The sequence below is a fragment of the Netta rufina genome, assembly GCF_964035555.1.
Source record: "Netta rufina genome assembly, chromosome: 2".
In the NCBI taxonomy this organism is placed as follows: domain Eukaryota; kingdom Metazoa; phylum Chordata; class Aves; order Anseriformes; family Anatidae; genus Netta; species Netta rufina.
Window position 1 is genome coordinate 118,481,198 of NC_140124.1, and position 21,601 is coordinate 118,502,798.

The window sequence follows — 21,601 nt, forward strand, 5'->3', positions numbered from 1 at the left end:
AGAAGTTTCAAATATTCTTACTCTTGTTTATTTGTCTATAAACTTCAAGTAAGAATGTTCACATAACTGAAGGAATACCTGTACTGTTTTGAGACAGAAGATAAATCTTGAGGCTGTGGCCTGAAAAATTCAAGCTCAAAATATTTAGACTTTTTCACTTGGGGAAATGTGCACACAAATACAGAAACAGGTTAGAATGTGCTGACTGAGTGAAAAAATGCAAAAGATGACTGAAGCAAATAGTAATGACTCAAGCATTATCTCTACAAAATTTGTATCCTTGTTTAATCACTCAAGAGGCACCGACTACTTATATAAACAGTCTGGATTCATTTTCCTATTGTAAAATTGCTTAGTAAGTTTTTGTTGTTGTTGTTTGTTTATTTGTTTGTCTTTTTTATTTTTTTTTTCACCAAAGTTGAAATGTTCTGAAGATTACCTTCTCTGTGTTACTCAGGATGAAATTGCTGGGGCTATGAAATCTGAACAATAGTTCAGAAATTTTCTTCTGTTATGTTACATTACATGCATCACAGTTTTTTTTTGTTTTGTTTTGTTTGTTTGTTTTATTTTCTTTTGAAGTAGCTGATCTTGTCCAGTAAAGGCAAAATGACTGACTACGAAGATCTATTCATTGCTCTACTTGGGTATTTATTTTAAGAATTTAAATCTGTAATGCTGCTATGTTTTGGTTGCTGTTGTTTGAGTCTTTGGCAGTGCAGTGTTACAGCTGACAGTTCATTGGAGATGTTTCCCCAACCGTGTCAGTGCACTCTAGAGATGTGCTGTAACTGTTTTGCTACAAGCCAGGGCTGTGACCGGGAGAGTGAATGAAGGCAGTCCAGAGACTCAGATTCCAAAGACTAAACATCTTACCCCCTTGTCCTCCCTCCTCCACAAATACATAGCAATAGGAAAACATCATTGGAAACTTTTATCAGCCCCCAAACTTTAGAGCAGTATATTAGTAAACCATATGTTTCAATTTTTCTTTCTTCTCCACTGACCTGAGCAGCTTCTGAAAAGCTTTTGACTGGTACTTATAGCTACAATTAGCAGATAACCTTCATGCCAGATCCTTTCCCTACATATATCTTATGGTTATAGTACTGTGGCTGAACATGGAAAGAACATGTTCATATGCAAGGATTTAGATTGAATTTTCAGTGCTAGACTCCTGGGATAAAAATTACAGATATTAAATCATTCAAAAATTTCCCATATGTTTTTTAGAATGTTGCTCTAAATATCAGGAGTAAACAGAAATGGTTATTATAAAGCTTGAGAACTGTAATTCTAACAGAAATGTGTTCATTTGGTAGTGTTTTTGTATTTATGACTTCTCACATAACATATATTTCAATTCTGGGGAAGATAGTACTTCTCAACCTCTATCAGCCATTAAGAATTTTTTTTCTCTTTTAGCCTTAATGTTGCCCCAATCTGTATTTTACCCTTCTGTCACAGCAGTACCAAACACTGGTTCTGCAAATCAGGTGGTAAGTAGTCAATGATAAAATCCCATGACAGAGATTCCATCTTTCTGTTTAATGAATCAAGCCAAAATGACCATTTCATTAAAGCAGACATCATATAGAAATAAGAACCTGGAGCAGTACCATGTTACACAGTACTAATATTTTGTATCACCATTCTTAAATGAGGGCTGAATAGAAAAGGTGTGATAATTTAAACACTGTACATCATTTATCATCTCTCTAGATTTTGTATTCTTTGGCCCATTTGTCTATTTATACTGGCAGACTGATGGAGTGGATTGGTACAGTGAACCTGTAGGTTTAAAAAAAAACAATGAACTAAGAATCCAACATTTCTGTCATCACATTTAAGCATTTAAGGGGAAGTTACTCTGGGCTTGTTCTAGACTGTTCCTGTAACCTGATGGCCAATTTCTGTCAAGATCATCCTAATCATTTTATCGTTTTCCTGGAATGTATCTTTTTTTTTTTTTTCCCTCTAAAACCACTCTATGCTACAAACAAGAAAGAAATAAGGAGGTCCAATCAAAGAATTCAGTTTCTTGATTCAAACTAGTGTGCTCTTGTAGGCACAACAGTGTCATTAGGCTCAGCTGTAATGCAGAGGAAGCTTATCTGTTGTACTGTGAATAATGTGATACTTTTATTTATCTGGAATTCATCTGCTCTTCACTAGAATTCTAAAATAATGACTGTGCTTTTCTTGTAGTAGAATTAGTTTGGAAGGAGCTAACAATGAGACTGTAATGTTTACGAAGTCAGCAGAAAAAGACATATTTCTGCAGCAAAAACTTTCTTTTTTTTGTTATTCTCACTGATAAGTTCTTTAATCTTTTTAAGATTATTATCTTCTCCTCTCAAAACATAACAAAATATTAACTTAGTGTTTAATGCAATGCACCCTGTACTGCTTCCTCACTGTTTATATTTCCAAAGGAAAATATCATAGGTGACTAAAATCTGTACATTACTCCCTCAGAAGGAAATAAGAGTCGTACACTTTGCTTGCAAATTGAGGCTAAACTATTGGCAAGTGATCAGGAATATGCCTAACCTTCTACTCTGTAGACCCTGATTCAGGTTATCAGAATAAGGAGTGTGAAAAAGGGGTTCTTTATTCTATATAAAGGCATTCTGTTGCCCTTATATGTGTTTAGGTTACATTTTCTTAATAACCAGAGAAACAAAACTTCCTTTCTTTCTTCCCTTTATCCAGGTAGATCATGTTCTCATGTTATCAGTAGAAGCCAGAAGCTGGATTTAGGACTTGACAAAACACCAGAATTCTCATGATAACATTTCAAGAGGTAGTGTTAGTGCAGTTTTACTGACTGAATGAGATTTGATGCTTGTACATCTGACTGGTCAGTGACTTCTATATTCTTTTTGGCATTAGGTACCTGTGCCATTTTTAAGCATAGTAATTATACTGCTTTAGTGTCTGTCTTTCATGGAGCCTTTTAGAAACTCATCACATCTGCCTGAAAACATTTCACTTCCCTTGTTTCAACTTTTTCATCCATGCACCCATATCCAAGAGTTTTCTGCTTGATTATAGAACTTATCTTAAGTTACTCTTTTAGGAGTTTGTAGATCTCGATCGCTGACTTTCTAAAAGGTCATTTTCTTTTCTAGTGAATGCTAGCCGAGATTTTTTTTTTCATCTATTCTGTGTTAATTAATCCTCTTATATCTTTTATCGAAATTATTGAATTTTTCAAGACATTGGTTCTATTACTTCAATGTGTCCAACATTAGACAGAACTGCCTAGATGTGAGTCTGACAGTTCCCTTAGACCACTGAAATAGTATTCCCTATCTTCTGTTCAGTAGTTGACTTTATTTTTCAACTTTTTCTATACCATTTTTTGCTCATTTTTTTCTATCATTTTTTCTATCCCTAATTATTTTGCCTACTTCTTGGTTTTGTCACACCAGTTTTCAGTTGATGTAGTTTCACTAAATCAGTAGTGCATAGTAAAATGAAATTTCTACTACAGTACAGACAATCAGCTATAGAGTTCTAATAATCAAATTTTTGTGATTGCTTTTTCTTACTGCAGCATCTACTTTTCAGATGGGCAGCAGTGGGGGCCTTGGAATCTATCAGTTTCTCAAAGGAAATGAAACCAGAGATACAGAGCCTGAATATATTTTTAGGGTCTTTTAATTTTATTCAATGCACACAACAAGCAATGAACAAAAACCCACAAACCGGCAAATTTCACATATGGTGAGTTTTGCTATCTCAGCAGTATTTTCAGCTGGTAGTTTTTCTCCAGACTTGGTTGTACCTGTCTCCCATGCTCATCAAACTACTGGTGTACCTTGCCTTATCTGTTACAGAGTGGCATGCTTTTCCTTGTTCTTATATTTAAGCAATTTCTAGCTTCACAGCCATTAACACTAGCATCTTTTGTAGCTGTTCTACTGTACTGGGTCTGTCTGGGATGTTAACTTTCCCTGCAGCAGCCCATACAGTGCTGTGCTCTGCACTTGTAGCTAGAACAGCAGTGGTATCACACCAGTGTTGTGTCTGCTGCTGAGCAGTGCTAGCACAGCATCAGGACTCTCTCTAACCCTCCTAGGGGGTGGGCAAAAAAGTGAGAAAGGAACATCACCAGGGCAGCTGACCTAAACCAACCAAAGGGATATTCCATACCATATGATATCACTCTCAGTGATAAAAGGTGGAAACAGGAAAAAGAGAGGAGGGGTGGGCTCTTGTTGAGAAAAAGTCTGTCCTCCCGAACTCCGGCTAGATGTGTTGAGGCCCTGCTTCAAGGACGTGGTCAAGCATTGCTCATTTGTGGGAAGTACAGATTAATTTCTTTCCTCTGCACTTCCAAACAGCCTTTACTTGCTTTTTTTTTTTTTTTTTTTTTTTTTTTTTTCCCTTTCCCCCTCCCTTTCCCTCTTTGAACCTTTAGTTCAATCATTTAATTAATAATAATCTTTCCTTAATAATTATTTTTTCCCTTTAATTAAATTATCCTTATCTCAACCCATGAGTTGTTTTTTCCTTTGCTTCTTCCCCTCCTCTTCTAAGGAGGGGGAGTGAGAGAGCAGTTGTGGTGTTCAGCTGCTTAGCATGGTAAAACCAGCACATCTACAAACTAGAGGAACTACTTGACTGTTTAAAAAAAAATGCATCAAGTCAAGCTACTTGACTTGATAGAAACCTAGGTTTTCTATCCTAGGTTTTCTATCCTAGAAACCTAGGTTTCTATTTCTACAGAAAATGTTTAACCTACACAACCTATTTAGGGAATGTTTATATACTGTCCAGGCAGTTTTCCATAGTGGCATGTGACACATACAGGACATTTGGGAGAATATTATAATATATTCCTTGACTTTTTATTATTTTTATTTTATTTTATGTTATTTTATTTTATTTTAATTTCTTTTGTTTCTTATGAAATACATTGTAACATACAGGCAAGATAAGGTAAATTAACATTTACTATCCTAATATAGCAGCCTAATTCACAGAGTATTGTTAATTTATATGAACATTTGAAGCATAAACTGGTCCTTTTTTTAAGGAGGTTCCTTTCTAAATAATACAGATTGTGTAGCCTAAATAAACGCCAGACCTAACATTCTCCAGATGGTGAGAGATATATAGACACAAGGAGATATGGAAAATATTTTCCAGTTCTTTACATTTCAACATGTACATGTTTTCTACTTCAGACTGAATTATTTAGGCACATGGCAATAGAAAGCTGAACTTGATTAGATCATTATCATCTCTCTGGTTACCAGAGAGAAGCACAGTGCTACAAAAGCAACTGTCATTTATATATCTGTTAATATCTTTGTTTTGTGATATAATTCTCTGTTATTCTGTTCTGATATGTCCTGTATTTCAACTATTCAGTTTGGTCGTCCTCCAGAAATTAAAGAACTTATTTGTATTCTGTTAAAGGGTCTCAAAAAAAAAAAAGAAAAAAAAAGACTATGCTTTTAAATAGTAAGTAGTGCTTATAGTTACGGAAGTTTTGCAGTTTTGATCACAGAAATTACTAGTAGGTGTAAGTAATACAGATACCAATCTTTGTATATAAACAGTTATAGCATAATCAGTCTATGCCCTTTCCTTGCCTCCCACAGATATTCTGCTTTTTCAAAACTGAGAATGTAAGCAAGAATGTCAAAGCATGGAGGAGACTTTATGTTGATCTGTCCCAGCTTTTACTAATTTGTAGTGCCTTCCACATGTAGTCCAGCCCTTTTATTCAAATGGGTTGTAACAGATTAATATAATTTTTAATTTTTTGTTTTGGAACTGCGACTTTCCCCTTCTCCTTGAAAGATTTTTGCCCTTCAAGATTTTTGCCATCAATATGGCTCTTTGCTTTCTTAAATGTTTCCTTTCATAGCATGTTTTGACTCATTATGCTCTGTCCAGTGCATGTATTCCTCTGCTGCTAATCTACACACAGTATGAGCACAGTAAGAGTTGTGATATAGGAAGAGTTATGAGGTGAGTTGGCCTCACCTCAAGCACTGTGTGAAGTTTTGGCACTACCATATAAATATAAAACTATTAGAGAGTGTCCAAAGGAAGACAATAAAGATGGTGTAGGGTTTAGAGGGCAAGACATACGAGAAGCAGTTGGTTTGTTCAGCCCAGAGCAGAGCAGGCTGACGGGAGGCCTCATGGTAGCCTGCAGCTCAAGGGGAGTGGAGGGGCAGGCACTGAGCCTGGGGACAGGGACAGGACCCAAGGGAATGGCATGGAGCTGGGACAGGGAAGGGTCGGGAAAGGGTGTTAGGAAAAGGTTCTGCACCCAGAGGGTGGTTGGGCACTGGGACAGGCTCCCCAGGGAAGTTGTCAAGGCACTGAGCCTGCCAGAGTTCAAGAAGCATTCAGACAATGCTCTCAGATGCATGGTCTGATTTTGAGGTGGTCCTGTGTGGAGACAGGACTCAATGATTCTTGTAGGTCCATTCCAACTTATGGTATTCTATGATTCTGTGAGTCCATGATTTTCTGATAATAAATGACATATAGCTTAATTATGCTAATTAACAGATCTATTTCTCTTTGTTATATGCCAGCCATACTTACCATTTTTTGAACATGATTAATTCTGTTAGAAACCTTGCAACTAGTTTTTATAAGGCTATGCCAAATTTTTGGTGTGTGTGTATTACTGAGATCAGTCATGTCACAGGCTGAATGGTGATATTCTAATGCATGGATGTGAGAGCTGCAATGAATGTTTGGCAATAGAGAAAATAATAAAAATTATCAGGACCAGCCAGTTCTATTTTGAGTCATAGTTGTAATAGTGGTATAGAGTTGGAAACAGTGCCCTTTCCAGTTCAGGGTAATTTTATATGAATTAAAAGTATTCTAATTTGGTTGAGCATACAGTCTATTCATCAACTCTCCCTTCCTTTTGAGTACATATGTGGGTATTTTCTGCCCTCAATTATTTGTAGTATTATTTTACTCTTTTTTTAACTTCTCTGCTGGGAATCAGAAATAGGTATTCTTCAGTGATTGTACATGATGTGATATTTGAGTTTTATAAAATGCCTTGGGAAAAGGAATGAATAAATGAAAAATTATAGAAATGTTAGATTCTACTAATTATTTGGTAGCTTAAAATTAATAAGATTTTAATAAATATTTGTAGAATATTGTCCAGTATCAAGTATTTTATTATGATTTTCTGTTTTCATATTAGTTCCATGTTAAAAGTAGTGTTATTCCAAAGAGCAATTAAAATTATCAATTACTGAAACAGCAGTCTTCTCTGTGATCTACTAGATTGCAGCAGAAATGGCCAGCTGTGATTAGAACAGAAACAATATATGGAAAAATTGCCATTAAGATGTAAGCAGGAGGTTTTTTTGTTTGTTTGTTTGTTTTGAAAGTCATAATGAGAAAACCTGCAATAAAATATAATAGTATGTAATTACTACAAATATTTATTTTAAAAGAAGTTTGCATATCTGTATAATTATGGTGGTATTACTATGGTATAAAATATATTAATACAGTAACTCTGAATTATATTTCAGAATTCTTTGAAGGTGTGCACACTAGAAGAAAAGACATTAAAAAGTTGTAAATATATTTCAATTGAGAGCTACTTTTAAAAGTGTTAACATACTCTAGTGATAAATGTTGAAACCTTCAAAAGTGGTTGGGTATCCACCTTTAACAGATGAGGTTTGTCTTCTTGCCCAACATTCTGTGTGAGGTGAAAATCTAAAAATCTGAGGATTCATGATTACTATTCTCATTTTAAGGTCACATGAAGGTTAGCTGCCAGAAATTTCAGTTTTGCACAAATCTGGAGGTAGAAAATGCCTTGAAACCAGTGAAATATAACTATTGTTTGAAACAATGACTAGGCATAGTTAAATAGTCTCCAGATAACTTACAATGATTTTGTAAATTACATTGTGAAATCATGAATACTCAACACAGAGTGAGAGACGAAAATGGAGCACTGGGGAACATTTACTGGATGGGCTGCTTTGCTGAGCAGATGGACTGCTATACTCAGCATAAATATTATTTTTTTTTTCAGTTTTGTGTATTTTCATATTTTTTGTGCACATAATTGCAAGGTTTGAACCTAGATTTGACAAATGTATTGATAGCTGTTGCTACTTCCAAACTTGAAAATCAAGGTAGTTTTCTGGCCAAATTTTGTTGGGAAAGATTTTGAATAATGTACAAACTATAAGGTTAATTTCAAGCTTTTTCTTCTTCTAGTACTGGTGTATGAGATCCATGTATACACAGGGGCTAAACTTGGTGCTGAAGCAGATTTTAATGTTTATATCAATCTTATTGGGACAAGAGGAGATGCTGGCAAAAGGAAGCTTCACAGATCTAAGAACAATAATGTAAAGTTTCAACACGGACAGGTGAAGTAAAAGCAATGCTGCTTCTGGTCAATAAGAGTAAATCATGACTTGTAAAACATTTCTTCAACAAATGTAAATATCTTCTTATTTACAATTTTTATTCAAACAGTTTGCTGCTTTCTCACATATTTTCTTTATGCAAAATTACATACATAATTTTATCAGATGAAAAATTTTTACATGCTGATTTTGCATCAGTCATTTACTGACAGCACTAGATAGTAGAATTTGCATAGTGTTGATTATTTATATGAGACATATAGATAAAGCAGTAACAATAGCATTTGTGTTCTCTTGAATAGGCCACCGTGAATTTTAGAATCAAGTTCTAAATCCTTATTCCCAAGTTTTCTAGTCTTGGCACTAGAAAATGTATTGTAGAAAAGACCAAAAAATTCTTTGCAACTAATCATTGTGTCATGCCAAAAGAATCAAATGCTATCTCTGTGAAGTAATTTAAAGGTGTTATTCACCTCAGAAAGCTTTAAAAGATCCTCACTGTCTGGCTAGGACCAATATAAGACACCCATGTTCATTTTGCAAAAGGAAAAAAAAAAAAGTAGCTATTCTATCCTGTTACAGTTAAAACGATAGCTAAAGTTAAGACCTTAATTATTTTCCTTGTATGTTTCCACAGATGGACATTTTTTTCGTAAAGGCTGTCTCACTGGGAGACTTGGAGAAAGTTGTGATTAGCCATGATGGAGCTGCTCCAGGTAGGATTTGAATTCCTAGAGACCAATCTGTTTTCAAGTCCTTTTAAACATCATGAACACTATTTATATTGCATCTTTCATTCAAAATGGGACAGAAGGTCTTACAGTGATAAAAAGTCTTCCTGCAGAGTAGTCACTGTGATGGGATGGTGAAAAACAGTGGTAATGGTCAGCAAAGAGGACATGATTTTAATACCAGATAATCCACTCTGTTTCAAGTTTATTTGTAACAGAGCACTATTTATTTGCATATAGAAAATTGGTGAGAATGCTGTTCACACAGGTAAAATAGTCTTTCATTAGAAAAAGAGTGAAGATCAAATGGAATGGAAATAAAAGATATTAAACAGCTGCTTTACTACCAAGGAAATTTTGAATAGCTGTAGCATTTTGCCCTTGCTTCTCTGGGCAATGGGAGAAGATGTGGTTGTTAATTTAATCTGTGCAAGTCAATGTGGGCCTAATCCAGTACATGGCCTTGCATTTAGTTTGTAGAATTTTCAGAAAAAAAGAAAAGAGAATTTTGCAATGAGATGAATTTTTGATTGAGGACCTTGAGTTGTGCATCTCTGGAACAAAGTAACCGAAGAGAAAGATGGCATTTAAAAGCATTGAAGATGTAAATACTGCAAATATGTTTGCAGGTTAGTGGCTGTGAAGAGTCTAAGCGAAGAGAAGGGTTTATGAAACAGTTCAAGACCACACTGATGCTAGATTAGAAAAGCACCTTTACTCTACTCTGTTATGAAATGGCCTCAGGCAATGCCCAATTTACTGACTGTACTATCTAAGGCTCTGAGCAGACTTGTGACTATGTAGAAGTAGCCTTATTAGTTTGGTCTTGGTATGGGGTGTAAACCTGATTCTTATGTTTTTGTAGTTGTCTAGAGTTTCCTGCCTTCAGCAATACAGATGATCGTACCTGAGAGTTTCGTATACAGACATGCCAAGACATAACCGTGAAGGCAGTGTAGTGGTGCCCAATTTCACTCTATCCTCCAGTACTCTTCTTCACCTCTCCCATAATAGGCAGCATAGCCATATCACAGAATCAGCATTACAAATCTGCAGCCAAACTGAAAGATCTTAATGGATTTCAAAATCTGTCCTATTTGGCTAAACAGAGGAATGGATTGAATTCTATGTGTAATAATATTTATGCCTAGGTAATTGAAATAATCATTCATTGTATGCACCACAGACAGATCTCACAGGTCTCTTTTGAACTCCTTCCCAAACTAACCTGAAATAAGCCTGGCCTGAGGTGACTGAGAAGTGGATAAAGGAAGGGCTAGGAAAAGATAGTAATTCAGGCGAGAGGCCATCTGTAGACCCAGTTATTTCATGTTGAGAAGGGAGAATAAAGGTTCTTTTAGAGGTGGTGCTGTCCTTTAGTTGAATCATATCACTTGCCCAGGTGATAGGGAAGGAGATCTTTAGTCTTGATTTGAGAAGTGCCCTGGAAGGAGCATGGAATAAATGCTTTCTTTGGGGTTGGAGAGAGAGCGAGCATTGCAAGGCTTAGGGTCAAGGTCATAGTCATCTTTTGCAGGTTTCTTTGTAGGTGCATGGATGGAAAATGCTTTTCAATGCTCCAAAGTGCCTTTGGAGCCCAGTTTAGACTTGAACAGTGTCAGAGTATTTAGGGTGCACCACAATGCAGTGTCCTTTTTGTAAACTGTGTTGGAAAGGTCACAGACTGCAGGGCATAGATCTTCTCCCACAGCCATCATGACTGAGCAAAGAAAGGAAATTTTGTCTTAGACAGCAGGGTTTTGCTGTTGGCCAGGTGCATGTCACTAGATGATGTCTTATCTGCTGAAAGATCCTTGTCCTCTATACAAACCTTCCAAATGTTTCTGTACCCTTTCTTCTTTTTGATCAGTTTCGAAGTATTCTGCCTGCTTGCTAGTGAGTCTTGGCCAGGCCAGTAGACTACCTCCAAGGAGGTAGCATCTGAGCTCTGTATGAAGTAAGTGAGGATGGAAGGAACCTTGCAAAGTGTCCTAATGTGCCATGGACCTGAGTCTTGAAGGGGAATAATTGACATTCGGATCCATAGATTGCTTGGACAAGCCCTCCTGTTAGGACAGCGATTGCTGCCTCCTAGGGTGTTCCAGACTCAGATTGCAGCCCGGAGGGCAGAGCATGAGGATAAATAGGACAGTTGTCTGCTTCTGACCAAAATCTCTCTCATGCTGTTTTGCTACAATGTGCTGACAAGTAACAGTATGACTCAGGCAATACCTTGTGAGACATGACAAGTTGTGGGTGGTGCAGATACAGTGAAAACAGAGTATTTGAGAAGGGCTTTGCATACCAGTCACTAGGATGGGCATTGGGAGTGATTTAAGTGATCAGCATAAATATCATAGCATCATAGAATCACTAAGGTTGGAAAAGACCTCTAAGATCATCTAGTCCAGCCGTTGACCTAAACTCCACCACTAAACCATGCTACTAAGTCCTAAATCTACAAGTTTCTTGAGGACCTTCAGGGATGGTGACTCAACCACATCCCTGGGCAGCCTATTCCAATGCTGCAACACCCTCTCAGTAAAGACATTTCTCCTAATATCCAACCTGAACCTCCCTTGGTGCAACTTGAGGCCATTTCCTTTGTTATTATCATTTGGAGCTTAGGAGAAAAGAACCATATGAGAGTGGTTGCCACTGTTAGCGAAAGTATGAATTTGGTAGCCTGAGAAATGAGGCTGACACAGGTACGTGCTCTCAGGTCCAATAGGCACACCAGAAATACATTTGCACAACATATATATGTATGCACATGGCTGGCCACACAGGTCAACAGACAAAACTCAGCACTCATGCAAACATAATCAGGACCAATGGCTTCGTCCTTTTGCCCTGTCCAGCTGAACAGAATGGCAGTCTGTCAATGGGAAATATATACATAATGGATATATATAATGTGTAATGTAATATGTACATATAATATATGGCATGGTTCTGTCAGGCTGAATACCTCCAGTAGCTGGCCTTAGACACTCAGTCTGCCCAGTAATGGCTCTGGGTAGTCATCCTCCTCAGCTGCAGGCATCTGCATCTGCCAGACCCCAAGGCCCACAGCTCCACTCCAGCTTCAGATACAGATCCTCAGCTATAACCTGATGGCCACTGTCACATCAAAGAAATCGACCAAATCAGCTAAAAGAAACCCAGCCAACACCAGAGGATTCTACACACATACTGTGGATTCAAAAGTCAATGCAACAAAACATGGAAAGGAAAAGAAAGACTGAGAGAATAACTAGATTAATAATTGTCTTGTGCAGTTTTTCAGTGTTCACTAAATATGCTTTTTATCAGTGAAAATTATAAACACTTTGCTTGCCAGCCCTACTTTTTTCTCCCTGTGTGTGACAAAGATAAAGCTCTGTTAAAAAAACAAACAAGCAAGCCAACAAAAACAAGACTGGAACAATGCCCTGTCTTTTAATTTATGGGAATTTCTATTTATTTGGTGAAATCAAGTTCTTAAACATTTCTTCCTAGCAATGCAGTAAACCAGTAGCAGTCATACTTCAGTTGATCTCATGCTGGTGAATGGATTTGTTACTTGAATCAGAATATATATATATATATATATATATATATATATATATATATATATATATATATGTATTTCCCTATCCATATCACTAATGTTTATGTTTTTATGGAATCCAAAAGTTTGTTAAAACTTTTGTAGCTTTATTTTAAAGTGGATTCTCTGACCTATCACAAAGTTTCAGGTAGAAGGTGATTAAACTCAGTGGTAAAACTATAAAGTGCTTAGGTGCTTTGTGATCTAAATACTATATAAATTTAAATTTCTGCTGTTGCAAGACCAAAAGAAAATTTTTCATGCTATTTCCTTGGGCAAGAAAGCAAAAAGAGACTTCAATAAAGACTATGATATCTCATATTAATAAATAAATAAATAAATAAATCGCTATAAATAAGGTTCTTTCCTCTCTTTATAGAGGACAGATAAACAAAAGCATGCCCTTGAAACATAGACTTTAAAAGCAGAAATTTGAAAAGCTTTTGAGGAGGCTCATCACATGCCCAGAAGAACACCTGTTGTTTGTTTTCAGCAAATTTGTTTCTATCAGAATTGTTAATATAATGTTCATGTAGACTGACGTAGTATTTTGACTTTGCAGTTTATGCAAATTTACCTATACTGTAAAAGCTAAAGCATATATTTTTCAGAAGCTAAGTAAGAACATATGCAAATAGAAACAGTAGATATCAATGGTCTGTTAATTAATACTGTTATATGCAATAACAGCTTCACTCACAAATCAAAAATTCCATCTTTCACACAGATCTTGTTTAACTGCATAAGCAGATTTGTCCTAACATCCTTGTGCCTGATCACAAGGAATCAAAAGATGTAGGCTGTGATGGCGATGGTGTTGGCAGTTCACAGATACATGCATATACTTGTCTCCAAGAAAAAAAAATTAAAAAAATCCCCCTTCTTAACTTAAGATTAAAACAGAAAAGCAGAGAAGAATTAACATTGTACCTCTTCCAAGAGACACAGAATGTTAAGCTTTCGTTGTATTATTTTATCTCATCTATTTAGTTGAGCTCTGTCCTAATGGGACCTGTTTTTGTGGTGAAAAAAATATCATCATATGATATATATATATCATATATATATATTTTTTTTATTTTGACAGAAGTATTATTTTAGATCATAAACTTTTTCATTTCAACACAGGCAATGGATGGTTCCTGGATAAGATTGTGATCAAATACAAGGAAGGAAAGGAAGTTCAGGAGGTTGTATTTCCTTGTAACAGGTATGTCATTCATGGAGAAGCAGAATTAGTTTGTTACATTCTTGGAAACCTGGGAAAAATTTTGTAGAAAAGGTATACGCACAAGGCCTAGATACGTGAGCAATGCCCAAGAGTTTCTCAAAGGACAAGGGTTGCAGAATTTTGCTTCTGAAGCCAACGTTTGCTGTAACAGTAGCAAAAGGAGCCTAATGTGAAGAGGTGGAGGAAGGGTGCATTGATATTTCCTTTATCTTGATTATACAGAGACTACATGAAAATAAATAAGCTTTCAGTTCTCTATCTTCTAAACAGTATTATGTGTAAGAATGTAGACATACTGATTTTGGTCAATACCTCTTTCTCAGTCACTGAAAACATTATATACATACCAGAAATCTTTGCAAAGCCCTTAGCTTTCCTACTAGATAAGGGCTAAAATATATCCTTTCATTTAGTAAACCTCTATTTCTCTGTTTTAGTAGGTCTAGAATATTGCTGCTATGGACAAAATTGGCAAATGCCTGACTCTCTCAGTTCTAACAATTACTAAACAGCATGTTCTTCCAAATATTTTATTACTGGAGGCAACTGCAACCTGAAATTTTAGCTGTCTGTAGGTTGAATCACATGACTACAACATAAAAATAAAACAACAAAAAGTTAAATATACCAATAGGCAAAAGCAGGGATTTGCGTGTGTTACCTCTGTGTATTTAATACAATAGAAATCATATGAAGAAGTATAATTTAGATTCAGCTACTTATATTCTGTTTTATGTGGTTTACAGAAACCGGGAGATTAGGCTACGTGGCTGAAATGGTTTCCATGTTATTTTGGGAACTGTGCCTTAAAGTTGTGAAAATCTGTAGAAGTTCAAACAGCTCTTCTTCTTTAGGAATCTTTCCTGTTTACAAATTAAAACATAAAACAAGTTTTCAGTTTGCAAGATTCATAGCTTATTAGCTGAGAAACATATACTCCTCTTGAGTGTTATTCTGATGATCACGTTCTTGTTTTAGTTTTTCTTTTTGGTGTGCATTGAAGTCTAGACTTCATGCATTACAGATTTATCACATAGTTTTGTTATATGCAAGAAGTGGATCCCTAAGTTTAAACAAAGGCTACATCAACATGAAGCCAATAGAATAGAAGCTGTTAATAAGTACTTTTTAAAAAAATAATAAATGAGATTGTTAATAGCTGTAAAATGTTATTGTATCAATAAGGGGGATTAACTGCAGGAGTACAGGTGTGTTTTTGTAGAGAAATAAAAGAAATCTACAGGAAAGATCCATAAATTCATCCACATAACAGAAATGGAAAGTAAAAAGAAAAAAAAATCATTTAATTATTGCATATCTGTATAATTTCTATAAAATTCCAGATCTGTAGGTAATATCTATCCTTTTAAGTATGATGAATCTAACTGACCACTGCAAATTATATAAACCCCTCAAAATATACAACTGAGTATCTGATCCCGTAAATACTTAGTACTTCATATAGTATATTTAATCTGAAGTACTATAACACTTCATAGAACTGACATGAAAATTCCCATTGTTTGCTGGGAGGAGAGTGAGCCAAATATTCCCAATATGAATAATGCTAACTCTGATGAAGGCATACAAGGACATTGGGTCTAGAAGGTAGTTTAAAGACCTAATTTGATAATTTAAAAAAAAAAAAAAAAAAGAGAGAGAGAAAGAGAGAAAGCAATTGTCAGATTACTTGTTGATTATTATCAATACTGATAATTGTTATTAATCTTATTATTTTATTTATGCAATGAAAGATGGTTAGATGAATATCAAGATGATGGGAAAACTCAGAGAGAGCTAACTGCCAAAAGTAAGTATTTTGTTACAGATTTCTTTTTTTATGAAAACAATAGTGTTATTTACTGCCTAATTATTACCGAAGATCATTTCTGAATATGACCATAACTTAAGAAAAAAAAAAGTAATAAAGAAGCTTGCTCACATCGTTTTTTTTTTCTGCTAATATTTTAGAAGATGGCAATTCAAAGAAGTCATTCCTTAAAGGTAAGAATTGTTTTCTACACAGTTGTCTTTGCTGTTTGAATTTAACCTCCTAATAGTAGTAAGTGGCAAATATGTGAGCAAGTGACCTCATCATATAAGTAAGCTATCAACTGTGAGAGAAAATGAATACAAGTTGGCTAACGATGATCTACAGAAGTGATAAACTCTTTACAAGTATTTGAGAATCTGTTCATAAACCATTTTTGTTTTTCTTCATATTTCTACTATTCTGTCCTGAAATCTGCCAGGAATTCTTCTGAGAAGAGATTCAAGTGTTGCTTTGTTTATCTCAATGTCACTGTCATTTAATACATGGGGACAGATACCCTGGCAAACATGAGCATATTGAAAGATGTGTTGTGAAGTGGCAGTGAAAGCATTTTCAGTTCAAAGTCCACCAGGGCATTCCCAAAGTAACCAGAAATAATGCAAGATTAAGCTCCAAATATGTTAGTGAAACTGGAAGTAGTATACTCATTTTGTTGATTAAATCTGCTTGGATTAGTTAAAAGATTTTAATAAAAAAATACCCACCCAGTTGTCCATTTATATACCTACAAAGACAGTCTATCATCATAGACTAACTGTAATACGTTAGGATCTCCCAAGTGTTCAGAATGGGAGATAACCATCTCTGTTTCTCTGTAACCAGAAAAGAGAAACAGACTGCTACAAATTTCTTTATGAATATTTTACTGTAAATGCATATTCTGTGTAACTGTATCTGAGAACAGTATGGGAGAAACTAGAGTAAATAAAGTAATGTTTACACATAGCTCTGAAAACAGTGACTTGCCTTCTGTAGCATGAGTGCTGATCTCGATATAATTGCAGTTTCAGTGAAAATATAATCATTTGCATGCAATCAAACAGTTTAGCCAACAGTTTTATTGTTCCATGGCAAGATAACTTTTACAAGAGGAGACTGATTAACTCAGGTAAATAAAGACTTTCTCACAGAGAGATTTGATTTTCACGAGTAACTTGGAATTGTACTCTACATTCTGCTCAGCACACATTTCTGAAATGCAGACATAATATCTATTTCACCTTACGTTCAGAAAATAGGCTGCATTTTAGTACTAATCTAAGTTTTTGGTTGGTTTTGTTGTTGTTGTTGTTTTTTCAGTACAGCTTCATTTTTTATTGTGTTACTATAGGCAGATGCAAAGGCTGCTGAGAGATTGTGCATGTCAAGGACATTAAAGTACAATACATTGATTATGAGGTGAAAGGAGCATCTTATGCTTTATCAGTTTGTGAAACATCACACTGTCAAGATGTTCAGGAGGACCCAGGGGATGTGTCATCATTAGGATGAGATGAGAGGTTCTGAATTATGAAGATATAAAGAAGAGTGTTTTTTAGGAAGTCCTCTGCCAATTATCTATGCAACACCTTAGCTTGAGCTTCTCTTTAGTCATGTTTTTCTTTATCCAAGAGTTCATTCCAGTGAGGAAATGAAATAGATGAGAGACTGCTTTTTATACCTTTCATAAAAGAGATGATGAGCAGGGCTGATTTCAGGATTGTTCATTTTTAAATTGTGTTGTCTTAATAGTAATATTAGAGGTATTACAAGTGAAAAAGTATGATTTAGTATGATTTAGTATGATAACAAGCACAGGAGGTTTGGAAAGTTGTCTTATATTCAGTTCTGTGTCAATCTGTTGTGATATAGTACTAGTATTAGTACCACTAGTACTGATAAAATTCCAGAGGTAAAGAGTCTTGGAATAGAAAGTAACTGCTTTAAATTCTCTGAGCATCTGCAGCATTGAAAACTTTACATGTTAGAGAAGATAGCAGTGATAAGCAGGTCCGCTCACAGCGGATGTGTAGACTTTCTATGTAACATATATTTCCTGAATGCAGCAGTTTTGATGTTAGGGAGACAATATTTTATGCATTCATGTGGTCATATACTATGTGAGCTGCACTCTGCAAGTGGGCTTCAGGAAAAGCCTTAGAAATTTGGTGTTTGGTGATTTCCAGAATAAAGTGTGCTCAGGTCAGGTCTAAACCAAAGGTTTCAAAACAAAACATGTAGTAGGTCACTCTGAAGGTCAGAAATCTCATTCTCTTTGGAGAACACTAACAAGCTAATAACCACCAAGCCAAATCAGAGAGTTTGAAAGTTGTCATCGCTAAGCGAGTTATTTGAGTACTCCCAGTTCTTTTTCAGACAGGCCTCTGTTATGCCAGCTTTGATGAAGCATAAATTCCAGATCCCTGTGAACGCTGCTGGTGGCTATGGATTCTGCCTAGATGCAGAAGGCCCATATCATTTTTTTCAGCAACATTTGTATATCTGTAGATTATGGAGAAGTTTTGGCAAATCAAGCACAGGAGCAGATCTATCCATCTGTTGATTTCTCCGTGTATGTTTGATGCAAGAGAAGCAAAGACAAAGGAGATTGTATTGGTAGAGAATAGCTGCTCTCAAGTCACGAATGATGAAGTCATTCTGAGGGAGAATGGGACTTTACATCAGTCTCTAAAAGTCTCCTACATTGCTACTTCCTTGTTCTGTTTTCTCTTTTCCTTTTCTGCTTTAAAATAGGTGGACTATAATTGGAGTACCTAGTAAAAGATTTTCTCTCAAAGCAAAACCACAAACATGTTCCAATGTTGTCCATTCTGCAGTCAGTTAAAATGAGCTGGGCTCCTATAGTGTGGTTTGTAGGGTGCTCTGTGGCATTGTGGGCTTTTGTGGGTAGCACATAAAATACAGTTCAACTTCAATGAACGCTGTTCACTTAATAGATATTTCTAGGTTGGATCTTGTGTTGGGAAAGGTTTTTGATATTAAGATATTTAGAAAATTCATAAGAAAAGAGAAAATATGAAGTAAATTCTCCTTTGATTTCCTTTGTTTTCAAATCATTCACTATCTGGCAAGCTTTTGCTAATGGAGTAAGGATAATCACAGAATTACTGAATTTCAAATAGCATGGTCCTGCTTCACCAGAATAAAAAAAAATGGAATAATATGTCCTAAAAACAGTGACGCCAATCCTCTAACAACACATAACTTGTTAGTATTTTGAAAGACGAAAAAAGAATCCTTCCTTTTTCAGTTTTCTTAATTATATAACAAAATGTTGACTTTATGTTTTACCATGCCAAATTTGCTATGCACAGAAGTTACTGAAGGTTTGATTTTCACAATTTTGCTGCAAGCATTTTTCAGGCTCCAAACTAGTGGTTAAAAGAATTTCTGGAAAGATATTGTTATGATTGATCTCTTTTAATTCCTTAAAGTTGACAAATGCTTATAATATTTTTTCTGGATATATCTCTATAATGTGAAATAAGATCTTTGCTTATATTGTTTAAGCAAAGAGAAAAAATATGGAGATTTCTTTCTGTTTCTGAATCCTGTTTCTTCTCCAGCATTCATTTTAGCAGTATTATACTGATGTCTCAAAGAAAATGACTATACTATTGCACATTAGCTAAAAGTAAAATAACACAGTAAAGCACCAGTCACTCCAAACAGAAGCTAATGTAGTTCAGTAGTATCAGGAAAAAAGGATTTTTTTTTTTTATGTGGCCATGCATATGAAGTACAGAAGGTGACCTACCTACTCAGGACCAGCTATCTGATTTTCAGAAGTTACTGAAGAGTTTGGAATTTTCTGAAATTCCAAATATAGAAAAATGATATAGAAGTCACTGAACCCAGTACGTATTAGTAATCAGTCTCCTGTCTGGTGACTGCCATCCTTATGAAGTAGCTATCTAAGATAATATAATATTAGACAAAACATTTTTTTCTTATTCTGGCATGAGCAGGTTAAATGAATTTGCTGAACGGAAAGGAAATACTGTGAGTCTGGGTTAGCTCTGTTACCAAGCAGTAGAAGCATTCAAAGCAAATGTAGGAGAACAAGCAGTCACAGATGCTAAGAGGCTTTAAATCTGTTAACCACTGATTTATTTCCTGGAAAACTCCCAGATGGTGTCTTAGCCTTTCTTCTGAAATGATAATTAAAAACACAATCCTAGACATTAATTAAAATAAATCACCTTGCCCGAAATACCTTCTTTAAACATGCTGCCTCTTGGAGTAGAAGATAGGCAGATATGTGTCCTTGCTTTCTCTTAACTTGGTGCTTGCTTTCTCCTGAAGCAGGAAAGAAAGCAGAAAAAAGAAAGCTCACCTGGGAAACACTGTAATGCAAAATTATCTTAATTTCCTTTCTGCTCTTTCCAGGGTCAGTCTTCAAAATGGGGCATGGTTGGAATGGATATGAAGTTCAGGGCTATGTCAGGAGTCTTTGTGAAAATTTGAATCTGCTCATAAACCCTCAGAGTGCTCAGGAACAGCAGAAGCTCAAACGATGCTTGACTTCACCAAGTGTGACACCCTGAAGGGTACCACATGCCAACCTGGCACAAGGAGATAAAATTCAAAGCTGGCACAAATATCAAACAACAAACATTCCTCATTAGGCAAAGTCTGAATCTTCCATTATACTACATCTGACTCATGAAATGACCTCAAAAAAAATAGTTCAGATGGAAGGATCCTTTCAGCTCCTGTGTTACTCAGCAGACTGACTGTGAGATGTGTATTCGCCTGCTGTTTTGTAGCTGAGCCCAGAAGAGTCAGGGAACAGTCAGATGTAATGAGAAAAAGCTTCTATAACAAGGGGGGAAATAGATTTAGCTAAAGAAGACAAAGCAAAAAATCAGGGGAAAAATCATAAGTCAAGAAAACCAGAAAAGGTTTTCATTCAATCTCCATCTCCAAACAGGTGGAGGAAAACAAAAGGTGTGAAAAAAAACAGTAGTATAAGAAAAAGAATCACATCTAATTTATTTCAGAACTAAACTATTCTACAGGTTATTTTGTCAGCACATTGCATTGTGGGCTTACCCAAAATCATGAAATAGTTCTCTTTTATGTTAATCTCATTAGCAAATTATCCTATTATCACAGTATCAGTCACGGTCTAAACATAGGTTTTTAGTTTTCTTCCACTGTTAAGTTCCCTTTGCCATGCTTGATCCTTCAAGTGTTGTTTCTACAAATAATTCTTTTGAATTCAGGGCAAGATTTATAATCAACCACTTAAGCAACTTTCTAATCTATATTATCCATCTAAGACACAGCGTATTTTCACACACCTGGAATGGTTTTCTGCAGTTTCTGAGTTGCATTCTGGACTTTCAAATATTGCTATGAATACATGTCATCTACCAAAAAGAATGTCTGAAATCCATGAGCTGCGTTCAGTGAAAATACTTTGCAGTTCCCTAGATTTTGGATTCGGTCCTAATGAATGATCTGACACATGAGCAGACTGAATGTGACAAATTAGGTTAGAAAAATCAGAGAAATGAGGTTTAGTTTTCATTATTTAACTAGGTGTGTATTAGCCAGCAGTTTTTGCAAATGGGTCATATACAAGTTTTCCAAAATGTTAAGTTTTCTTTTTCATGTAACATGGAAGCACCTTAAGTACCAAAATTTAATAAATGAATTACTGCAATTAAAACAAGTAATTTGTTATAAGGAATGCAAAAGCATAGCCAAATATTTTCTTTCTTTCTTTCTTTGTATTAATTACTGCTTGCACACATATTTGGATTGTTGTGTTTTGTTTGTAAAATCTTATTTACATTATAATTATCT

The 21,601-nt window shown here is 35.5% G+C and overlaps 1 protein-coding gene across 1 annotated transcript in view; it reads left to right on the forward strand.

Annotated features, from left to right (window-relative positions):
• RP1 (RP1 axonemal microtubule associated) overlaps positions 1–21,601 on the forward strand; it is a gene marked incomplete at both ends in the record, with an annotated part of 183,739 nt that overhangs the window by 79,485 nt on the left and 82,653 nt on the right. Inside the window, 5 exons of the mRNA XM_084281671.1 lie at positions 8,245–8,399; positions 9,037–9,115; positions 13,851–13,932; positions 15,708–15,763; positions 20,177–20,320. Coding sequence (XP_084137797.1) covers positions 8,245–8,399; positions 9,037–9,115; positions 13,851–13,932; positions 15,708–15,763; positions 20,177–20,320 — 516 coding nt within the window. The remainder of the gene's footprint in view (positions 1–8,244; positions 8,400–9,036; positions 9,116–13,850; positions 13,933–15,707; positions 15,764–20,176; positions 20,321–21,601) is intronic.